The 19734-nt window shown below is 46.5% G+C and overlaps 1 protein-coding gene across 1 annotated transcript in view; it reads right to left on the bottom strand.

Annotated features, from left to right (window-relative positions):
• Nucleotides 1-7406, bottom strand: part of IQSEC3 (IQ motif and Sec7 domain 3) — a 25941-nt gene extending 18535 nt beyond the window's left edge. Inside the window, exons 1-2 of the mRNA XM_010014163.1 lie at nucleotides 6319-7406; nucleotides 1541-1702 (exon numbers count right to left, since the gene is read on the bottom strand). Of these exons, the coding sequence (XP_010012465.1) occupies nucleotides 1541-1702; nucleotides 6319-7406 (1250 nt within the window). The remainder of the gene's footprint in view (nucleotides 1-1540; nucleotides 1703-6318) is intronic.
• Nucleotides 7407-19734: the final 12328 nt, after the last annotated feature.

Raw genomic sequence — 19734 nt, 5'->3', positions numbered from 1 at the left:
CAGGAATGAATTTTGAAATTTGGGCCCAGATTTGGCTCTTTAACTCACATCCTCTAGTACTTCCCTGGAGTAAAAGTGATGTGCGTATTGGATTTAGGATTTCTTTTTGGCTTGGCTCAAGAGAAACCACAGCAAAATTCAAGGGAGATAGATAGAGAACATTTTGGAGGATGTGAGAATATAATGAAGGATCCAGTGCAAAAGACTTCCTGCATAATGAAAGACAGCTCTCAATAAGAACTGTGCTTCTGTTTAATAAAAGAAAGACCTACCCGGTCATCCATTGAAATGGGTCTCTGAATGAGCTTGTTGCCTCCTGACTACGCAGGTCACATCACCCTCTGGTGCAAAGGTGCAATCTCACCCTGCTTTTACTGCAGCAGTTCTCAGGGTGGGCAGGTGGTGTCCCCTGTTCCTCATGTCCCCTTTTTGTCATACAGATAGCTGTGCTTTCTCCTTTTCCCTCATCTGAAGTGTATCAGGACCAAGGAGGAAACAAAGGCTCATCTCAGTTCCCCAGGCCTAACTTTGCAGAAGCCTGTCATCTTGGGCATTGCTCAGAAGAACAGGCAAGATGTTTTCCTCCCCAACACTTCAGACCCTGCTCCTGTGGTGCTGGGGGCTGACAAATCAGCAATGGTTACAATGTGGAAAGCAGAGCAACAGGCAGGCACCGAGGTGGTATAGGTCTCAGTTATTCACAGCATTTTGCAGCCCAAACTGCAGGACTCAAAAGATGAGAGAAGCATAGGGTGAGATATGCATGGTTTGTGTGACCAGGAGAGAGTCACTGTGAGAGAATTGAAGGGAACAATCCATCAAAGGCAGCCACTAACAGAAGCATGGAGGAAACCTGAGATCTTGTTCAGAAAAGGGATAGCTCAGCCCACTGGAGTTTTTGGAGTAGGGATATTCCTCAGTGCTCTTTGACTGCAGTGGTAATGATAAACTATTAGTAGTAAGCTTCCTTTTGCACGCTTTTCATTTCCAACAGGAGTAGCATTTCCAAACAGGATCAACTCTCCTCTTATTACCCCTACAGTGCAAGTGGACAAAATGAAAAGGCCACTCATCTCAAAATTGGACAGAAAAAGAACCAGGTGTAGAGCTACCATTCACGACCTGCTGCTGGTCTCACAGCAAGGAACAGGTATTTCTCTTCTTCGGCCTCTTATTATTTCCCAGAACGCATCAGAAGTGCTTTATCTGGATGGAGTAAGACCCCAGTCACAGAGTTTCCCAGTCACAAAACCTCCCAGCATCACTACTTCTACCACCTGGCAGTGCTGAGCTCCTGCTGGATGATCACAAGCCCTCTGAGGAGAAAATGAAATGAAAGGGCTGCTGATATTAAGGAGGAAATACACTGCTGGGAGATGCATTGGGAGGTGCCAGATAGGGAGTGGGAATGGTGAAGTTCCTGAGGAGCAGGGATGGAGGGGACATAGAGGATGGGGTGCTTGCTGGTGCAGCCGGAGACAGAGCAGGCTCGCAACTCCTTCACAGTGTGGGGAGGAGGGGAAGAGGTTTCCACACTTACTCTAGGACATCCCTGTTGAACTGCTTCTTGCTGTTGCCCAGGAACTCCCCAATCATCTGGCGGCTGAGGCCCTTCCGCTGGAGCAGGAAGTGTGCCACCCCAATGGGGGTATCTGGGATGAAGCCTCGGGAGATCAGGAACTGGATCCCTTTGTCTGGGTTTCTGAAAGGGAAGGACAGAGACATATATGGTGAGTTCATATATGTATGGCAGGAATAGGACTGATGTGGGCAGGGAGAAGTGACTTGAGGGAGTCCCCCCAGTTGCTGCTGAAGACAAAAGGATGCCATGGGATGCTGTGTCAGTTGCAGTACCTGCTGTCACCTGGCAATCACAAGTGTCATCCTACTGCCACAAAGGATCCTGCTGCACAATACCAACCTCATCTTCCGCCATCAGTCTTCTTCGGAGTCAAAGACTCTTGTTCTTTCCCTGCCCCAGCGTGGTTTGCTTAGTGTTCCTGTAAGGACATGATTAGACTGTATCCCCCACACAGCACAGGAAATACCAGTACATTCAGCTCCTCCAAATGCAACCCACAGTGAGCTGTCTCCAAAGACCAGGGGTGAGAGCCTCTTGCTTTTAGGGGAGCTGGGGTTGCACCTTCAGTAGGGCAGACAAAGCCAAGGGAAAAACGTGGCTGCGAAGAGACTTAGGAGACATTACTGCCATGGTCTATGGACAAATGAGGTTCAAGACACAAAGAGGGATAAACAGAGGTGGGCACTTTTTCTATGAAAAAAATACAATCTCGTTTTCACAGATTTTTAGTGCTCAGTGTTGAGTGGCACTTTCTACCTTCTTTACCTGAGCATGGTGCTGGTTGCCTGAACAGAAACCCCATGCTCAGATTTGCTTATTTCTTCCTCCACTTCCCTTACCCTTAGCTGTGTGTGGATGAGACCAGGCATCTGAAGAATGCCTTGTCAGAGCTGGGAGCAGCCAGAGGGGATTTCTCCCTCTGTGGCTGTGGGTGCCTCTCTGAGAACAGGCTGGTGCTGAGTGGGCCTGACTGCCTGGTTGTGGGAGTGATTTTCTGCCTGTTACTGTGCGAGTGGCTCTGCAGCTTTTGGAGGGTAGTACATGTCTCAATAGGCACACGTATATGTATATCTATGTCTTGTACATACAGACTTCTCTTGCACCATACACATTCATTAGAGCCTGTGTGTCTGCATATTTTAGCTTCCTCCTCATGTCTCCTACAAGCACACATGGTTCTGTGTATCCTGGCAGTGGCTGTGAGCCTCTGTGGTGGTGCCTGTCCCACATTACAGACAGGAATGAGTGTGTACGTGTGTATGGTGTAGCAGGTTTTCTTCCTATATTTCAGTCTGCCCCACTGAAGGGTGTCATGATGCGCTCTTGTGGAAGGGAATCGGTGAAATGCCAGGAAGATTTCCACATTCCTTTGGTTCTCTGAGCTGGTGAGTGGGAGACGTGAGAGGGTAGCTTCTTCATTCCATACTTCATCAACCCAAATTCAGCAATCTATGTCAAGGCTCAAGGAGTGAGCTTGCTCAAGCAGTTTCCTGGGGTTAGGAAAGGAAAGGATGAGATCTCAGAGCACGTGAATGCATGATATGCACAGGCACAGACTGTGACACTGTCAGGTGGTAAAGGATGTGGGTGAGCAACATATGTCTAGCTATAAGGGAATTAGCATTCAGAATGGCCTGCTCACTGCAGGGGCTTCATGGCTATATAAAAAGTAGATGGGCTTGAAATAGTCCTGCTTACTCCGTAATGGCACAAATTAAACATCCTGGGCAGTGTGGCATCCCTGGGGAGAGTGGCTAGGAGAACACGCCAACCCACTAAATTTAAGAACAGGAGAGTTGCAAGATCTGATATTGAAAAACCCAGGCCTTCCCCAGGGAAAAGCAACAGTTCACCTTCTGTATTATCACATAGATCTGGTTCACCTTTGAAGAGCACAAGCAAAGTTACCTAAGTGCAATGGTCATATGGTCAGGACTGAAGTCAAGCTAAGCAACAGAGATTCATAAAATGCACCTCCACCTGCACACTTAGGTGTCTGGCAAAGGATAGTTTGGTGTTCACAGGATGAGGACGTTAGGATGGTAGGATGTTAGCTACTTCAAAGCTACTCAGTGACCCCAAAGCCACTGGACTGACTTTGCATTCACTCCAGAGGAGCTGGAAGCTGAATATGGCCAGAAAAATGCAGCTCACATACTAGCATAGATGTGCAGATTTCAGTAGAGATGGCACACACAGTGCAAGAAGATGTAGGCTAAAACAGTCCAGCTGTGACAGCCCTCCTGCACTGCCTATACTGTAACTCAAACATACTTGCATACACTATTCTTCCACTAACAGTAGCCTTTCATCAGTTTTTCCTGGGATTCAGTTTGTTCTCCACAAACCCCTGACAAGCAGTGCAGCATCTCTGCCTCTGAACGCCTGCAGAGGTATCCCATGTACCGCAGCATGCAGCTTTTACCCAGATGTGCAGCAGCAAACTCTGCTTCCATCTCTCCTGAGCCTCGTGCCTGTTATTTTGTTTAATGCTGCAGGGGTGTTAAGCACCGCCAGCAAATGCTATGGGATTCCTCACGTCCTGCTGGCTTTCCCTATGCCCACGCAGCCAGCTGTCCACACACTGAGTTATTACAGCAGCACTGCATAATGAAGCACTCTCCATTCCAGGGATTCCACCCCCTCAGTGTGGAACGGAGATGGGGAAACTGCCACAGCAGCACAGCATCCATGCATTCCCAGGGGGCTGCTCCGAGCCAGAGAGCTGCTTTCTGAAGCAGCTCCTCCAGGCAATGCAAAGGCAGATAGACTATGGCAGACGGTGACAGCAACTGCAGGCTTCACCTCTTGGTCCAGGGGAGCAGTCGGCAAAAAGGATGCCTACACACAGAGGCATGGCCTCAGCTCCATGCCCTGTGGGTTGGTGCCCACAACACAAACCCTGTAACAGTAAACTGGCTCCTTGCTAGAAATTGATAGGGAAACCAACAGCCAAATAACTTCAGAAAGCTGAGTGGCCTTCCCAGCCCCTTGGATGGAGGTGCACTACAGTGTCACAAGGGGAGCCATGTGTCCCTTAGATCCCGGTCAGAGAATAATAAAACCCAGCCTTCATTCCCCAGAGCTAACAGGTCAGCTCCCTCCCTCCCTGTCCTCCAATGTTTTGTCAAGAAAACTGAGCCTTACAGGTTACCACGCACTATTTCAGCAGCTAGTTTCAAGGGAGCAGGGGAGGCCTGGCTAGGAAACTGTGTTTCAGAGCTCTGCAATAAGTCTTCTATCCCACAGGGACCTGCAGGATGCAGTGAACCCAGGTCACTGAATGAAGGAGGATGGCAGAGCTGCTTCCCCAGAGCAGACCTGGTGCTGCTAATCTGTCACATGAATGTGTGCCAGGCAGACTGGGGGAGGAGGAGAGGCTGGGAAAAAGCATTCTCACTCCTGCTTTATCTTCACATCAATGCCCATGTCAACTGTGCAGGAACCAAAGGAAAACACATTGGCTGGAGGGACTCCTGCCAAGCACGGCTGAGAATACTGAAACAGTAGCAGAGGTGTGAGCCCCACGTCCCCCTCCACCTATCCTAACACAAACAATAGAACACATGTGTGGACCTGGAACTATCTCACAATCAATCCCCACCTGCGTCTGGTGGCTACCTTCTCTAGTTCCAGCCTGCTTGTGTTCATCTGGCAAATCTGTGTGTGCCCAGAGCCTGACTTTGGGATGTACACATGGACTCACTGTTCACAACCTGATCTCAGAGCTAGTAATATGTCCTCCTCAGTTCCGTAAGAGTCCCAGATCTGTCTGCTCTAACATCACTTCAGCTCCGAGCCCAGTCCTAAAAACCTCCATACATGTACTATGGAGGCTGTGGACTCCATGTTCCTGCCTCCTGGACTCCACAACCTCCATTCTACATGTATATAAATCATATGCATTGCTCCTTGTCTGTGCAAACTTCTAACTAGGACTGCATAATCTTTAGCCCTAGAAGCAAGAGAAGAATGTGGTAAACATTCTTCTAGTATGAGTTCATTACATTCCCAGCATCTTCATCAGGGAATGGAAACCAGAACAGCATGAGATGAGTGTGAGGTGATGAAGCAAAAACCAGTATTTCTCATGGCTTGCTTAGATGAGAAAAGTCTCACTGAAAGGCAATGAGCAAATCTAAAGCTCCTTAGAGGAGCTCAGCTGCTTTCTGCTAATCCAAAATAGACTCCGTGTGACCCCTCCAGTTAAACTATTCTCTGGACCGCTTTGCTTTTGCTTTTCATAGGATATCAGTCTCAGATGTGTGAGAGACTGAGATGACTAAACCTGGTCTGTCAGGTGAAAATCTACCCAGATACCAGAATAAAAATGACAGCCAGAGCACTCATACTGGGCTAGCTAAGCTCAGTTCTACCTCTGTCCCTCTCTCTTTACTTGGAAATGCCCCATGTAAAGCAACCAGGTCTGGGTTTACAGTGTCACCTATGCTTGTTCCTTTGCAACAGAGTGGGGCAGGATCCTAGATCCCAGGCTCAGCTGGTGGATGCCAAATGGACAGCAACTGAGACTGAAGGTTCAGAACTCAGGAGAGCATGAGTACTACTCATGGGGTGGTGGGCTTGTTCCTCTGTTGGGCAGAAGATCAGGACAGTAGTTGATGGACTTAAGGAAAAAGCTGGATGAGCTATGTGGATCTAAACCAAGAGGCTGCCATCACCTGTTCCTGTGAGGGGGGAAATAGGCTGGGAAACACAAAGGAGGAAAAGTCACTTACATGTTAAAGAGGTTGAGCCCAATGCGGTAGAGGCGCTTCCTCATGGTGTCTGTGGAAAGTGTGGGAGACTTGCAGCTAGCTGGGTTCTCGCAGTGGTACCTCGGGAGGCTGAGGATCATGGCCTGCAGTGCTTCTTTGGAGGACACCTCTGAGGCTGATTTGGCTGAAGTGGAGGTGCTGCTGCTGCTCAGCTGCTCTGAGTTGTCTGCATTCTCAGACTCAGAGCCTTTGCTTTGCCCTGTCTCATTGCTAGCATCAAACTGGAGCTTCTGCACTGTCATCTGTCCAGGCTCACCACTGCTGTCTCCCGTGCCATTAGCATTGACATTCACCTCGGTGAAAGTGTGGCTGTTCTGGAGAGCTGTGGACTCAGGTAAGCTCTCTGGGGCAGCCGGTGGTTCGCTGGCTTCTCCCTCCCCTTCTCCCGGGCTTTCTTCAGCCTTGGTAGCTTGAGAGAGCCCAGCTTGGGCATTGTTGCTGAGGCAGTTTGCCATGGACACCGAGGTAGATGATGAGACAGAGATGTTCTTGTTGTCGATCTGGACTGTGACATCTCGAAAAGCCATCATGAGAGTGCTGCTGCTCTTGGGTAGGGTGTCTGGCAGGAGCCCTTCCTCCTTCTCCTTGTCTTGCAGCTCGGCTTCTAAGTCTTGGTTTGGCTGCACTGAGCTAGCACTGAAGGTCTCCCTTATCTGGTATGACCCCCCATCTTGCAGTGAACACATGGTCTTCAGGCTCCAAGTGCTGAGGGCATCGTCAATAGACTTGGCCAGGGACTGAACTTGTTCTGTGAAGGAGTCCTCCAGCTCGGTCAGCGCCCCACTGATGGTGGCTGGCAGAGATGGGGACCTCACCAATGGGATGCCCACAAAGTTGTACCCCTCCACCAGGGCTTTCTCAGCAGAGAAGCTCTCTGAGTTCTGGACCCGGACTTTCCTCAGGGAGATGCGGCGTGGCATGCGGCTCTCTAGCAGTGAGTTGCGGATCTTCTCAAAGTTCTTGCTGAGCTGGTACTGCCGGAAGGCAGTTTGGATGGTGCAGGCTGCCCTGCGAGACACCAGGTGACCGCCGTACTTGTGCTCTAGCATTTCGATCTGGAAGACATAGAAACAGGAGATGTTATTTCTTTTGCTTATTGACTTCTGATGGCTTTCTGTTACCCTGGTTCCTACACTGGTGAGTCTGTAATGACTGTCAGAGGAACTTCTAACATTGAATTAGCTTTCCCGTGCTCTGCTGGAGCCTGGACGTGCCCTTCCCTTGCAGATGCACTTCTGACAGTCATTAGGGCAAGCTCATCACTGCAAATACAGTGTTCCAGCAATGTGTCTTCCCGCTCAGCAGTGCTCTGGTGATGTCAAGCATCATTCCTTATCTCCGAGTGTTACTAATGCTCCTCCTCTCCTTAGTCACCTTAGGAAATACTCTCACAGAAAGGAGAAAGCATACAGAAATAGGAAAGAAATGTTAATTTTTAAATTCAGAAAATGCTGGGTTGATCATAGTAGTAGTGAGGAACATTAGCTTCCATAGAAGTCAGTGGGAGCTGGGTTTGTTCAGTGTCTTTTAAAAAGCACTCTGAATCCCAAAGTGTCTTCCTTTCTGATTTCAGAGTTTTTCAGGTGTCAGCCAGCAGTGAAATGAAAACTACTCAAGAAAAGAAAGACTCTCAGTTTTGAAAGGTAAAAAATTCTGATTTTAAAGGTTGAGTCAAGATATTAAGAACAGGTAGAAGTAGGATTTACTTCTTCCCAAGCTGGAAACAACAAACAGATGTAAATACATACACACACAGCTAAATGGCATCTCAATAGGCTTCAACAAAACAAGTATGTATTGTAATTTCTATTCCATAGATTAGTGTTTGTGCTTCCTGGTAATCCCCTAACTCTTCCCCTGCAGCTGGGCGTTCACTATCATCCTACAGGATAATGTTAGATGGCTTGGTTCCAGTAAGTGACTGATGGAGGACAAGTGGGACAGTGTGAAGATGATGGTGGATGATGGGATTGAAGAAAGCATAAGGATGATCTCGAACTACCTTCACTGAGGTTTTGACTGAACTATGAGCTAACCTCTACATTGTGGTTTGGCACTTCACAGGTGCAGACTGTAGTGTTTATGTGTGTGTGTGCGCAAATGTGCAAATAGAAAAAAAGGGGAGTGCAGGACTGAGAGTGCTGTAAAATCAGCTCTGAATTAACAGAGGATTCACTACATCATTCATGTGGTGAGTATGAGCTCATTAACAGATCCAAAGGGTGAGTCTTACTGACTGCATTCTTATCCCCAGGCACTTGCCCCTCACCATGCCTTGCTGGCCCAGTACTCACAGGATGAAGAACTGAACTCATGGAAGATCTGACTTTAAGTGCAAACTGCTTATGAAGTCAAAGCAAGACTGAGGCATAAGCCTCAGCTTGCAGAGTCCTATCATCTGCTCCCTTCTTGTTTTCCTTTTTTGTAATACTATATAAGTTGCAGGTAAGACCATCAGTGAGTGATCTAGGTACAAGAAGGCCTGGAATGACAGCTGTAAGAAGTGTAAATCACGTTTGGCATCTTTCCAACACTAACTCCTCTGGGGAAGAAAATATGACCCTGGGAGATGACAGAAAGAGAGGAACAACATGACCCCAGGTGTTCTGTCCCTGCACTGGTATCCTGGCTGCTGGAGTAAGTACTGCAGACCATTTCTACTGGCACCCCATAACCCCAGGCAGCAACAGGTCTAGGGTTCCTGCTGCTCTTGACGGGAGACTGCCATTTCTGGAAGGGAGTGGGGCTCAGGGCACATCCTTTCATAATTTCCTCTCTGGGAATGAAGAGTGGAACCTTTGTGTGTGCTCAAATGGAAAGCTTTTGTCTTCTGTTTTCCTTGCCTCTGAATTCACATCTATCCAAAGTAAGCATCAAGCCCAGCACTGAGAAATACTAGTAATTAGCTTAGCAGTGGGGTTGGCCACTGCAGTTGTAGAGACAGCTGACTCAGAGTTCTCCTGTCCTGGTTTCAGCCAGGATACAGTTAATTTTCTTCCTCGTAGTTGGTGCAGTGCTGTGTTTTGGATTTAGTCTGAGAACAATGTTGGTAACACACTGGTGGTTTAGTTGTTGCTAAGTTGCTTACTCAAGAACTTCCCAGTTTCCCATGTTCTGCCTGTGAGGAGGGGCACAAGAAGCCAGGAGGGAGCTGAGACAGGACACCTGACCCAAACTAGCCAAAGGGACATTATATTCCATGGAATATCATGCTTAGCTGCCAATCGCTGCTCAGGTACAGGATAGGCATCAGTCAGTGGGTAGTGACCAATCCTATTGTGCATTACTTTTATTCCTCTCGTTCCCTCTCCTTTTCTTCTTCTTGTTCATCACCATCAGCACCAACACCATCATCATTATTTACTTATTTCTATTATTAAGCTGTTCTTATCTGAGCCCACAGGTTTTACTTTTTCCAATTCTACTCCCCATCCGACCAATGGAAGCAGGGAGAGAGCGAGTGGCTGTGTGGTACCTTGTTGCCAGCTGGGGTTAAACCATGACATCTGCTTACCCTTAGTTTAAAAAACGTTGTCCTAATACTTGCCCTGCTGTCCTCCCAGAAAGAACTGATGTGGCAGCAAAGAGGAATATACGAATAAAAAGAGATTCTGGGTAGCAAGCAGAAGGGCTTTGCTGGGGTTCTTTGTCCTTTCCATAACAACCATCTTAAATCCTACCATAAAACCAGCACTCCTGCCACATCTCTTCTAGTTGGCCTCCCTGGAAAGAGACGGAGCTATCCCTTGTCCCTCTGCTTCAGGAGGAAATCTTATGCAGATAAGTGCAAATTAAACCAATAACCTACACAGGCCCAACCCAGATAGTTATTACTGACAACTGACCGTGAGCACTTAATATAATGGTCTGGTTAATGAAAATGTAGAGTGAAAGAGGAACAAATGGGAGGGACAGATACAGCCATCTGAGGGACAGAATAATAGTAAAATGCAAAATAAGGCAGAAGCAAAAGCCTTACAATTATCTGAGGTTTCCAAGGAGGTGACAGCCATTCTGAAAACATGAGATTCATATGCACTGATCTTATTAGAGGCAAAGACAAGATGTCATTGCTGATCTGAAGTAAAAGACCAGTTTATCTCATGCAAGGACAGTTCCCAAAAAAGCAGACTTTCAATAATCACCAAGAGGAGAGATCCTTCTAAAAGTCTAACAGAATGGTGCGAGCTGTCAGCACCTTGATAAAACAACACCAGCTTTTTGCAGCCCATTATCCCAGTCCTCCCAGAGGGCTAAAGCATCAAGGAGCAGAACAAAATGTAAAGTGAGAGGACTCCCAACCTAGTCTGTTCTCCATCTCATACCAGGTGTGCAAAGATGGGTTCTGCATGTGGTCCACTGCCATCCAGCCCTATCCAAAGCAAGGGGAGTCCTACAGTGCTTTGTAGCTGTAATAACAAGGACCGGGGACCAGTCCAAAGGATGTCTGAGAAGACTGGAAAAGCCAGAAGCAGCAGCCATAGAGAACTTCCCTCCCCACCCTTGCTTGGTAGGAGTGGGTTTCTGTCTCTCTCTTCTTGATGTAGCCCAGACGTTTACTGTTTACTGATGTCTGAGACATTCACATTTGCTATCAGGTCGAGCTAACTGACACTCCAGAGGAATTAAGGATTTCACAGTGCTGTGGCCTGTTTTCTTTCTCTTGAGAGGAGGAAAGGGCATCCATTAGCACCACAGCAGTCACAGGTAATGGAGATGTATGTCTGGCTTGCTGGAGGAACCTTCTCTTCCCATTTGAGAGGAGAGAAAGGCCAGACATGATTGGCCTTCTCTCACTCCTAATAAACTCTGTGAATCACAAGTAATTGCCTACTTAAAGCTACTCTTCTCTGGGGAATGATCTGACAGCTGGTGCCAAAGGAAGGGAAAAACAGGAGGGGGTCAGAGGGATTTCAAAGACTAATTAGCTTAATACATATCTGGGTCTCAACATGAACACTCAGACTGAGCAACTCAGACCTTGTGGCTGAATTAAAAATGGCTGGGAAATATCCATTGCCATGAGGTATTGCACATGAAGGGAGCTTTAACAAGGTCAGCCTAAGGCAAATCAAAGTGCCAGGCCTGGATATGGCCAAACATTTGAGGTACACACCCCATGGCTTTGTTGTCCATAGGCATAAATTCATAGATCTGCCAGGAGAGAATGGGCCTGATCTTATTCTCATTTAGCACTGGTTTTCCACCCAGGTTGCCACTCAGCATGGCGGCATGCCACCATGTTAGCAAAGAGAGGATCATGCTCAGTGACAGAATGTGAGTCACTCAAGTCAATGCATGAATTGTAAAAAACAACAAAAAGACATACAGAGCATACATGCTCTCTGTCACCCACTCTTAATGCCTCTGCCTCCCACCAACTTTTCACAATGGAAAGACATTGCTGTAAGACCCATGTGTTAATGGGGCATTTTCCTTCATCCATGGGACATCTAACTACACTTCAGCACAGCAGAAGAGTGTGCATGACTGAAAGCATGCTCCTCTCTCCTGTGATCCCCGAGAGTACAATAGAATCTAAACACAGGGGAATTTCAGCACTTGAGTTTCCTTTCCAGCCTTCCAGCATAGTGCACTTCCGCTCTGCACACTGTCAGCATGCTTTGTTTCATGGGATAGAGAGCAAGGAGAGCCATGACCCCACTCACCAACCATCTAGTGTGATGACCTGCACCTCCAAGCCCTGCAGAGGAGTCTGTAGGCTACTCTCCTTCCTCACCAGCACTCATTCATCTCCCGAAAGGTAAATGTGACTTCAATTGCACTTTAAGACTAAAAATGTCTCCTTCCACCTCCTTTTCTTACTGCAAATTCTATTAACGTATTACAATTTGTGCTATGACTAGGGAACTACTGGGACAGTGCTTGAGGGTCCTAGCACTTTTCACTCCCTGAAAATCTGTCCTTTCAGAGCTGGAGGCAATCCCCTGAGGATATCCATCAGGCTGGAGGAGAACGCACACTGTAAGCCCCCTTTGCTTTGAGAAAAGTGGTTTCACTTATGAGATAGGCTACGTCCCTGCAAGGTCAGTATTGCAAGGCACCAGATTTTAATGAATGAGCAGCTAACATATCTCTCTGTCTCACATGCATCCAGGGCAGGTCTGGCCTCTGCTGCAAGAACAGTGCATAGGACAACATGACCTTAAAGCTAAAATAACACAGGACAGACACTCCCCAGGACAAATCAGAGCAGCTCTAGGACATTGAGGAAGCTAAGCCCCGATATAGCAGCCAAGGTCTGGCCCACCCTAAAGACATGTCACATTAGTTTGTGAGGCCAGTTAATTGGTCTCTCTTGCTCCTTTTCCTGGAATGAAGCAAGAATTCTGTCTGAATTGAGTATGCAGCATTTTGAGAAAGATGGAGCTAAAGAGCCAAGGTCTCTTTTCTGCTAAGGAATTTATTGGTCCATTGAGCTGACATATATGTTTAGGGACAGCAGCAATGCCTTGAGGGAAGTGGCCAAGAGATGTCCTTAAAGCAGCAGCTTCTTCTGTGGGAACCTCATTAGCTGGGACCCTTCATCTGCAGTAGCACAGCTCCCACTGAATTCGCCAACTGAACGTAATCTGGACACTGTCACTAGCATTTGCTTGTCCTCCTCATCTCACATACTACAGGGTCTGCATATCAAACAGCCTCTGATTGAGCTGCCATCCCAGGGAAAAGTCAGAAACCGTTCTTTAGGTTTTGTTTTGTACAAGAGCTCTCCTGGGCTGTAATCTGCAGAGACGGGGGTGTAGGGGGCACATTCCACCTCGTTGCTTCTGAGTGAGGAGGCCAGCTGCTATTAGCCCCTGTTCTGCTATCCCCTGCTGGGAGCGCATCAGGACGTGCAGTTAGAGATGAGTACACTTGTGCTCTGGAGCTAGGCTGTAGCCTCAGGCACAAGAAGTAAGGCTTGCAACTTCAAGAATCGAATCACTTTCTCTCAGCCTGGTGAACTTGCCTGTCTCTTCAGTATCCATTACTGGATTGAAGGCAGTGATGGTAGCAATACTCAAACATTGTGTAGGATACTCACTGAATAAACCCCTCTTCCCTTGTAAAGTCATGCTTTGAAGAGACTAATGCAGAAGTGCACTGGGGGTCTGCCAAGCATGATCCAAGAAGGGAAGATAGCTCTTGGAGACCTCTCCCATGAAGAAGGACTTTTGGGACCAGTTGCTGGGAGCCCTACAGGCACTGTATGCTTATGAGTAAGACAGTATCTCTGGATGCTGCAGCTCTTGACTGCCTGCAACTCATCTCTGAGCCCACAGTGACAGTGGAGTATCTGGGTCCATGCTGGACCACAGAACCCAGGCAATGGGGAGCAGAGCCCAGCAGGTTTGGGTGAAAGGGTGTTGCAGTCAGAATGGGGAAGCTACTTCCTCCATCAGTCCCATGGAGCTAAAGGGCCAGGCCTGCGCAGGTGAACAAAAGGCTAAGGTATTTGCTGAAAGACGTCCCACCACAGCGTGAATGCAATCCCACCCATCCCGTCCCCTTTTCCCACAGCCTGAGGAGGAAGCCCCTGTACCTGTTTATTCTTTAGGTCAAGGGAGAGCTCATAATCGGAGGCAGCTGCATGGGAACACGAGGCCGTCCCCTTGCTGCGCTGCACTCTCACTGGGGAGCCCGTGTGGTGGAGGCTCGCCTTCTGCACCAGAGGGGAACACCCCGCTGCCTGCTCTTCTTGGAGCTCCGCATGCTGGGCTTTTAGCGTCTGGGTGTCGGACCTGCCTTCCTGGCCACTCTGTCTGCCGGCCTCCTTCGGATCCTCCGTTTCACACCCGGCTTTCTTGCTTGTGGAACCGCTGGGATCGTCACTGTGAACAAAACGCAACGTTTCGCTTGTTTTATTTGTTTTTATTATATTTTAGTTACGACTATGTTTACTGCTGTTTGCTGTACTCAGTCACTGAGCTGCATTTTAGAAGTCTAGGGAGCCTGGGCTGTGAGGGCTCTCTCTCAGTGATGGATCAGGACTTCAGGTTGATGCAGACAAAGCTCTGATCCCTCTCTCCCTAAGAGCAGGCACTTGACCTGCACACACTCTATGTGCCAGTCCTGAGACTCCTGGAGCTGCCCAGTGCTGCCCGTGGAGGTGAGGTGCAAAGGAGGGTGCCACAGCCTATGGACACCTCTCCTGCTCTCTATACCAGCTAGCAGCTGGCAGTCACCCCTCTGCCCTTGCTGCCTATTGCTCAGCATCTCCCTGTGCATCCCAGAGTTCTATCTGGCATGGAGCCTGGATCCCAAGGATCCAGTTTTGCCCTGGAATTTCAAAGGGCATTTGAGAAATGGGGCAGGGGCAGCTGAATGTTGTAGTTTCCAGAGGAACTCTTGGAGAGCTGAGAGTATAGAGATTCAACAGAGCCAGCCCGCCCTGAGGTCCTGACTCTCTAAAGCATGTCTGCAATACAGCCATAGCAGGCTGCAGAACTTCCATAAAAGATCTTTCTTTCTGGCCATGATCTTGTGGAGAAAGGAAAATCCCCTTCTCTCCTGTCAGCCACAGCAGTAAGAGCCTGACGACAGCACACTCTTAAGAAAGAGAGCTGACATGCTGCTCCAGACAGCACAGGATTAGCATACATCTGATCCATTGAAGTGCTGAGGAAGTCTGTCCTTAACCTCTCCTCCCAAATGTTCTCCAAAATCACCCAATTTCAAACAAGATTTTGGTATTCTGGGGGACTGTTTGACGCATCGGAGTGCGTGTTTGTAGTTATGTTAGTCTCCTTCCAGTGGCCACAGAGGAGTAACTTATGATTTCCAGGGGTGTGCAGGCCAGTGTGCATGGACTGGGCTGTACTGCACCGTGTACATCCGATACAGCTCCACTGTTTTCCAGGGGAGGAGTGTTTAGCTGAGAGCAACATCTACTTTGGAAATAATTACTCCAGAACCACTGAAACCAAGTATGTGTACTGCCTCCCATATTTAAACACCATTAAATCATGTAATTCACTTCTGAATCTTATCTCTTTCTCTTGCATTTGCTGCATATGCGACCAGTTCTCCTATCATCTAGATAACAAATCATTTTATGATTGGTGTTGATGTCAGCACAAAATGAGGGAAATTAGATATGATTTTCTGTAGTACCCAAATTACTTAGGAGCATTTAAGTCTCATTTTCAAAAGTGCTATAAGCACTTAAGAGGCCAAGTCTTCTAACTGTAAATAGACTTTGGCTCCTAAGATTCAGAGCACTTTTGCATACTTACTAGTACTTTAAAATGAAATTTATTCTCTCCAATGGTAGCTCGTCTGTTGAGTAGATTCTACAACTAAATTTAGAAATATTCCCACAGTTTCTAAAAGGGCTCCAAATTTGATGAGCCAAAGACAGTAGCGCAACTTCAGAACTAAGAAATGTGAAGTATTTAAAGGTAAAAAGCTTCTTCTTTTATGCACACGAATACTGGTAGTCACCAGTTAATACTGCACAATAAATTCACAGAAGAAACCAGTCTCATACATAAATGCTATATAACCAACTTTGTCAAAGCATATTAAAATGACATATCTGCATATTCATCAATCAAGAAATACCACCATTAAAACGAGGCATAAAACTGTCCTCTTTGGTTGTATGCCTTATAAATTCTTTCCTTGTTCTATTCCTGATACCATAAAATTGAACACTCTCTTTTTCTGCTCCTGAAGATGTACATGTAAAGGATGTACCCATTTTAACTCCTTCTGTTCAGTGTCCATCCACGTTGCAGGAAACATTAATAAAAGCCTTTTCCCCTACAGCTCGCATTGTACCATTTTTACTGGCAGCCTCTGTTCTATCCATTCTCATTTTAACTTTTATTCTCAGCTCAAGGGTGACCAGGTGACACAGATTTCCATCATGTTTTCATTGAAGTGAATGCCAAAAGCCTCACAAGTGTTTTAGTGGCAACCAGACTGTGCCCTACAAAGCAATTTCAGCTAGATGCATAAGCTCTGATTCAGCAAGACACGTATCCCAAATTGCTCTGCTGAGTCAAGGCCACTATGCACACAGACTTTCTTTAGGGCAGATCAGGGTCTGAGACGGTAGACTAGAGAGCTAGTTGACTTCCCTTGGAGCATGAATGGCCTCTAAATGCCAGCAAATATTCCTTGATGTGATGGTCCTCCAAACACTTGCACATATGTTTAACTATTTTTTTGAGGACCTCCACTGCCTGCTCATGGTAGAACGTGAAATACATGTGTAAGAGTTTGCAGCATTCAGGTTCATTGCTCTGTAAGGCTGTACATCATCCCTAGTGTAGGCTACCTATTTGGCTTTCTGTCACGCACAATTTAAAGTTTGGGTGAGTAACATATAGTGATAATATAAAAGAAAAACCAGCAGGCTTTGTCGAGTAACAGAACAAGCTAGACTGGGAGGGAAGGCTGGAGGTCTCTATTTCAGCTCCTTGCTCAAAGCAGGGCCATTTTCAGACAGACAAGATTGATCTCAAGTCAACTCCTGAGTATCTCCAGACATGAAGATTTCCCAGGTTCTCTGGAAAGCCTTGTCAGGGCCCTTAGTATACTACTAGACCTTTATGGCCTGACTGGCCTCACCTGGAGATCCCACTAATATCCCCTGCACAGTTTCCCCTTTTCAGCCCAGCCCAGAGCAGTCAGTCCCTAACCCCACAACACTGTAAGCTTACTGGTCTCCAGCTCTGCCACAGCCTTCCCCTTTCCATGGCCATGGACACCCTTGATCTGACACTGACTCCACAGCTTGATCTTGGACCTACCTCATCACCAAGGACCTACCCACTGATGTCTAGGCTTTGTCTGACCCTAGGTATCCTCTCTGGACCAGATTCTTACCCTTGCAATGAGGCAGAGGCTGTTGGACCAACCAAAAATGCTCAGAAATTCCCTTTAACCTCATCAGGCATTTAGGTTATTCCTCAAGACACAGCATGGTCCTAAGACTGCAAGCATTAAGTGCACATTCAGTAAAAGATGTGTGAGAACACCACCAAGCTCAGTGCTCCTACTTGTAGTGCTTCTAAAGACACTATGCTAGGATAAGGATATACGCTAATCACACGAATGTACAGTATTACCTTGCCTTCCTTCTCTATGCGAGCTCTAAGCCCAGTGAATACACCCATTATGAATGTATTGAGCTTATGTGTGGAATTTTCTGAGGGTCAAAACTGAGTCAAATCAAAATCAGATTCCACTGGAGCACTCAAAGGCATTTTTCAGCTAGATGTTTTTATGCTAAATATAAACTTTTTAACCCCCTGCTTGTTTGGCTGTTGTGCTGTTCAGAAAGCAATAGAAAATACTCTCGCTGAAGTGGGAATAGTTTCTACATGGTCCTTTGTGAGAAAAATAAATGGCTGAACCACTTCTACATAGTGAGAAAAAAAGAAATCTCCAAAAATGAAAGACAAACCTACTTCACCTTTGGGCAAGAGATCAAACCTGGGAAATTCCACCTCCAGCCGGCAAACTTTAGTGATTTATAAGCAATAGAAAAAGGGGGCAAAGACAGAGTTTGCTTAGCAGCCTGGATGTCGGCATTACAGCTCTATGGTTCCACTTACCATCCTATATTCCTCCCAGGTTTACTCAATCTTGAACCTGTTTCTGAGAAAATGTTGTGGGAAGGCCTATTCTCTGTTGTTCAGTAGCAGTGGCTGATGAAGCTTCCATATGACAGAAAAAACACACTGCTAGAGATCAAAACTGATGCTGCAGTGAAACAGAGGCTAAAACCTTAATGATCCTGATTTTTCCCTCTGTCCTGAGTGGCACAGATTAGCACTGGTGGAGCACAGTTTTTGTTAATAAGTGAAGGCTCAGGAGCTATTGTAACTGTGGGAATCTACTTGCTTTCCTTGGTCAGCGAGCAGTCAACCTCCCTGGCTGTAGGATGAAAGAAGGGAATGGAGCTATTGCACATTCTATTTCTTGGATGACAAAATTTTTCAGACCACTTGTAATAATTAGAAGTCCCATGCAGAGTCTAAGGTGTGTATCCCAATGTCCTGGCCGAACTCCAACTAGGTTAATTTAGTTCTGCATCCCAGCATCTCCCCTGCAGTTTCAGCCGTAATCAGTGTTCTTCACTTGCTGTCCTAAAGTATCACATACCACCATCTTTCATAGTTTTTATAGCTACTCTTGCATGATAAGTGAAGCAATTTTCTGCTAGTCATGCAGTCAGGTAGGGAAGGTTTGTAATGTCTTTAACTTCTGTTTGATTGAAAGTTGTAATACTAATGTAAATCACCTGCAATCAGGTAGAAAACGAAGACTACAAATTCAGTTGTTCTGTTCATCCTAGATGTTCATTCCTACATGACTTTTATGTCATTGTTACAAATAGATATACAGTACATATATACAAATAGTCAGTATTACAAATAGTATATTATAAATATAGTCACCTGCTATAGAAAACACCTCTCATGTTTCAGGTATCTCCCACTGCTTTTGCACTGCTGACTTGTATATGCCTTCTGCAGACAGAAACCAGTTTTGTTAACAAAGATGGTGACTGCAGTCTGACTGAGGGCTTACATGAAATACTATAGTAGTCTAGCATTTCAAAACACGGGTACCAGGATTCTGGGCTGAATCCTAGTATTTGTTTCAAGAAAGCAGGATGGTGAAAAAGCTCTCACCATCTTTTGAGACAATTCAGCTGGGCACTCATAAGTATTTTCATCTAGCAGGTGTAAGCAGGACTTCTGATATTTAGCTTCTATTTGTAAATTTCTTAGGAAGAATTTATATAAGGAGTACATTGAGGGAAGGATGTACAGAGACGATAGGGGAAAGAGGGGGTTTTATGACTTCTTTTTTTCTCTCTTCCTGGTATTTTGGAAACCTGAAGCCCAAATCAGTGATATTACATTACCAAACCAGAGAAGCCCATCCGCCCATTCCTAGCAGTATCAGCTCCCCATGATGAGCTGTTGTATCATACTCTGTCCTGGGACAGATCTGACTGACCATCAGTTCCTACAGCATTGGGATGGTGCATTACCTTTATACTCCTCACCATCTCCTTGCTGCTGGAAAGACACGTTTCCAGCTTGGCAAGGATCTGTGCTTCTAACTGCCAGCTGCAGAGCTGAACCATGGTTATGTGTTGGATCCTGACTGTCAGGCTTAAATATTCCCATTCCTGATGATTTGAGAAAGAACATGCAGCCCCTTCCCCCCAAATATTTCAAGCCAATTTCAAGCTAGACCAGTAGGGAGGAACACAGAAGTTGGATGCTCCAGACATTATATTCCATTGCACTGCTCTCAAATACCAGAATCAGTTCATGGTCTTAAGAGTAATTTTCAGAGCTCTCAGAAAGGTATTTACAGGGTAGCTGAGTGACTAAATGGGGCTTT

This window comes from Nestor notabilis, unplaced genomic scaffold, assembly GCF_000696875.1.
Source record: "Nestor notabilis isolate BGI_N333 unplaced genomic scaffold, ASM69687v1 scaffold1205, whole genome shotgun sequence".
Classification (NCBI taxonomy): Eukaryota; Metazoa; Chordata; class Aves; order Psittaciformes; family Psittacidae; genus Nestor; species Nestor notabilis.
This window is presented reverse-complemented; position numbering and strand designations above follow the sequence as displayed.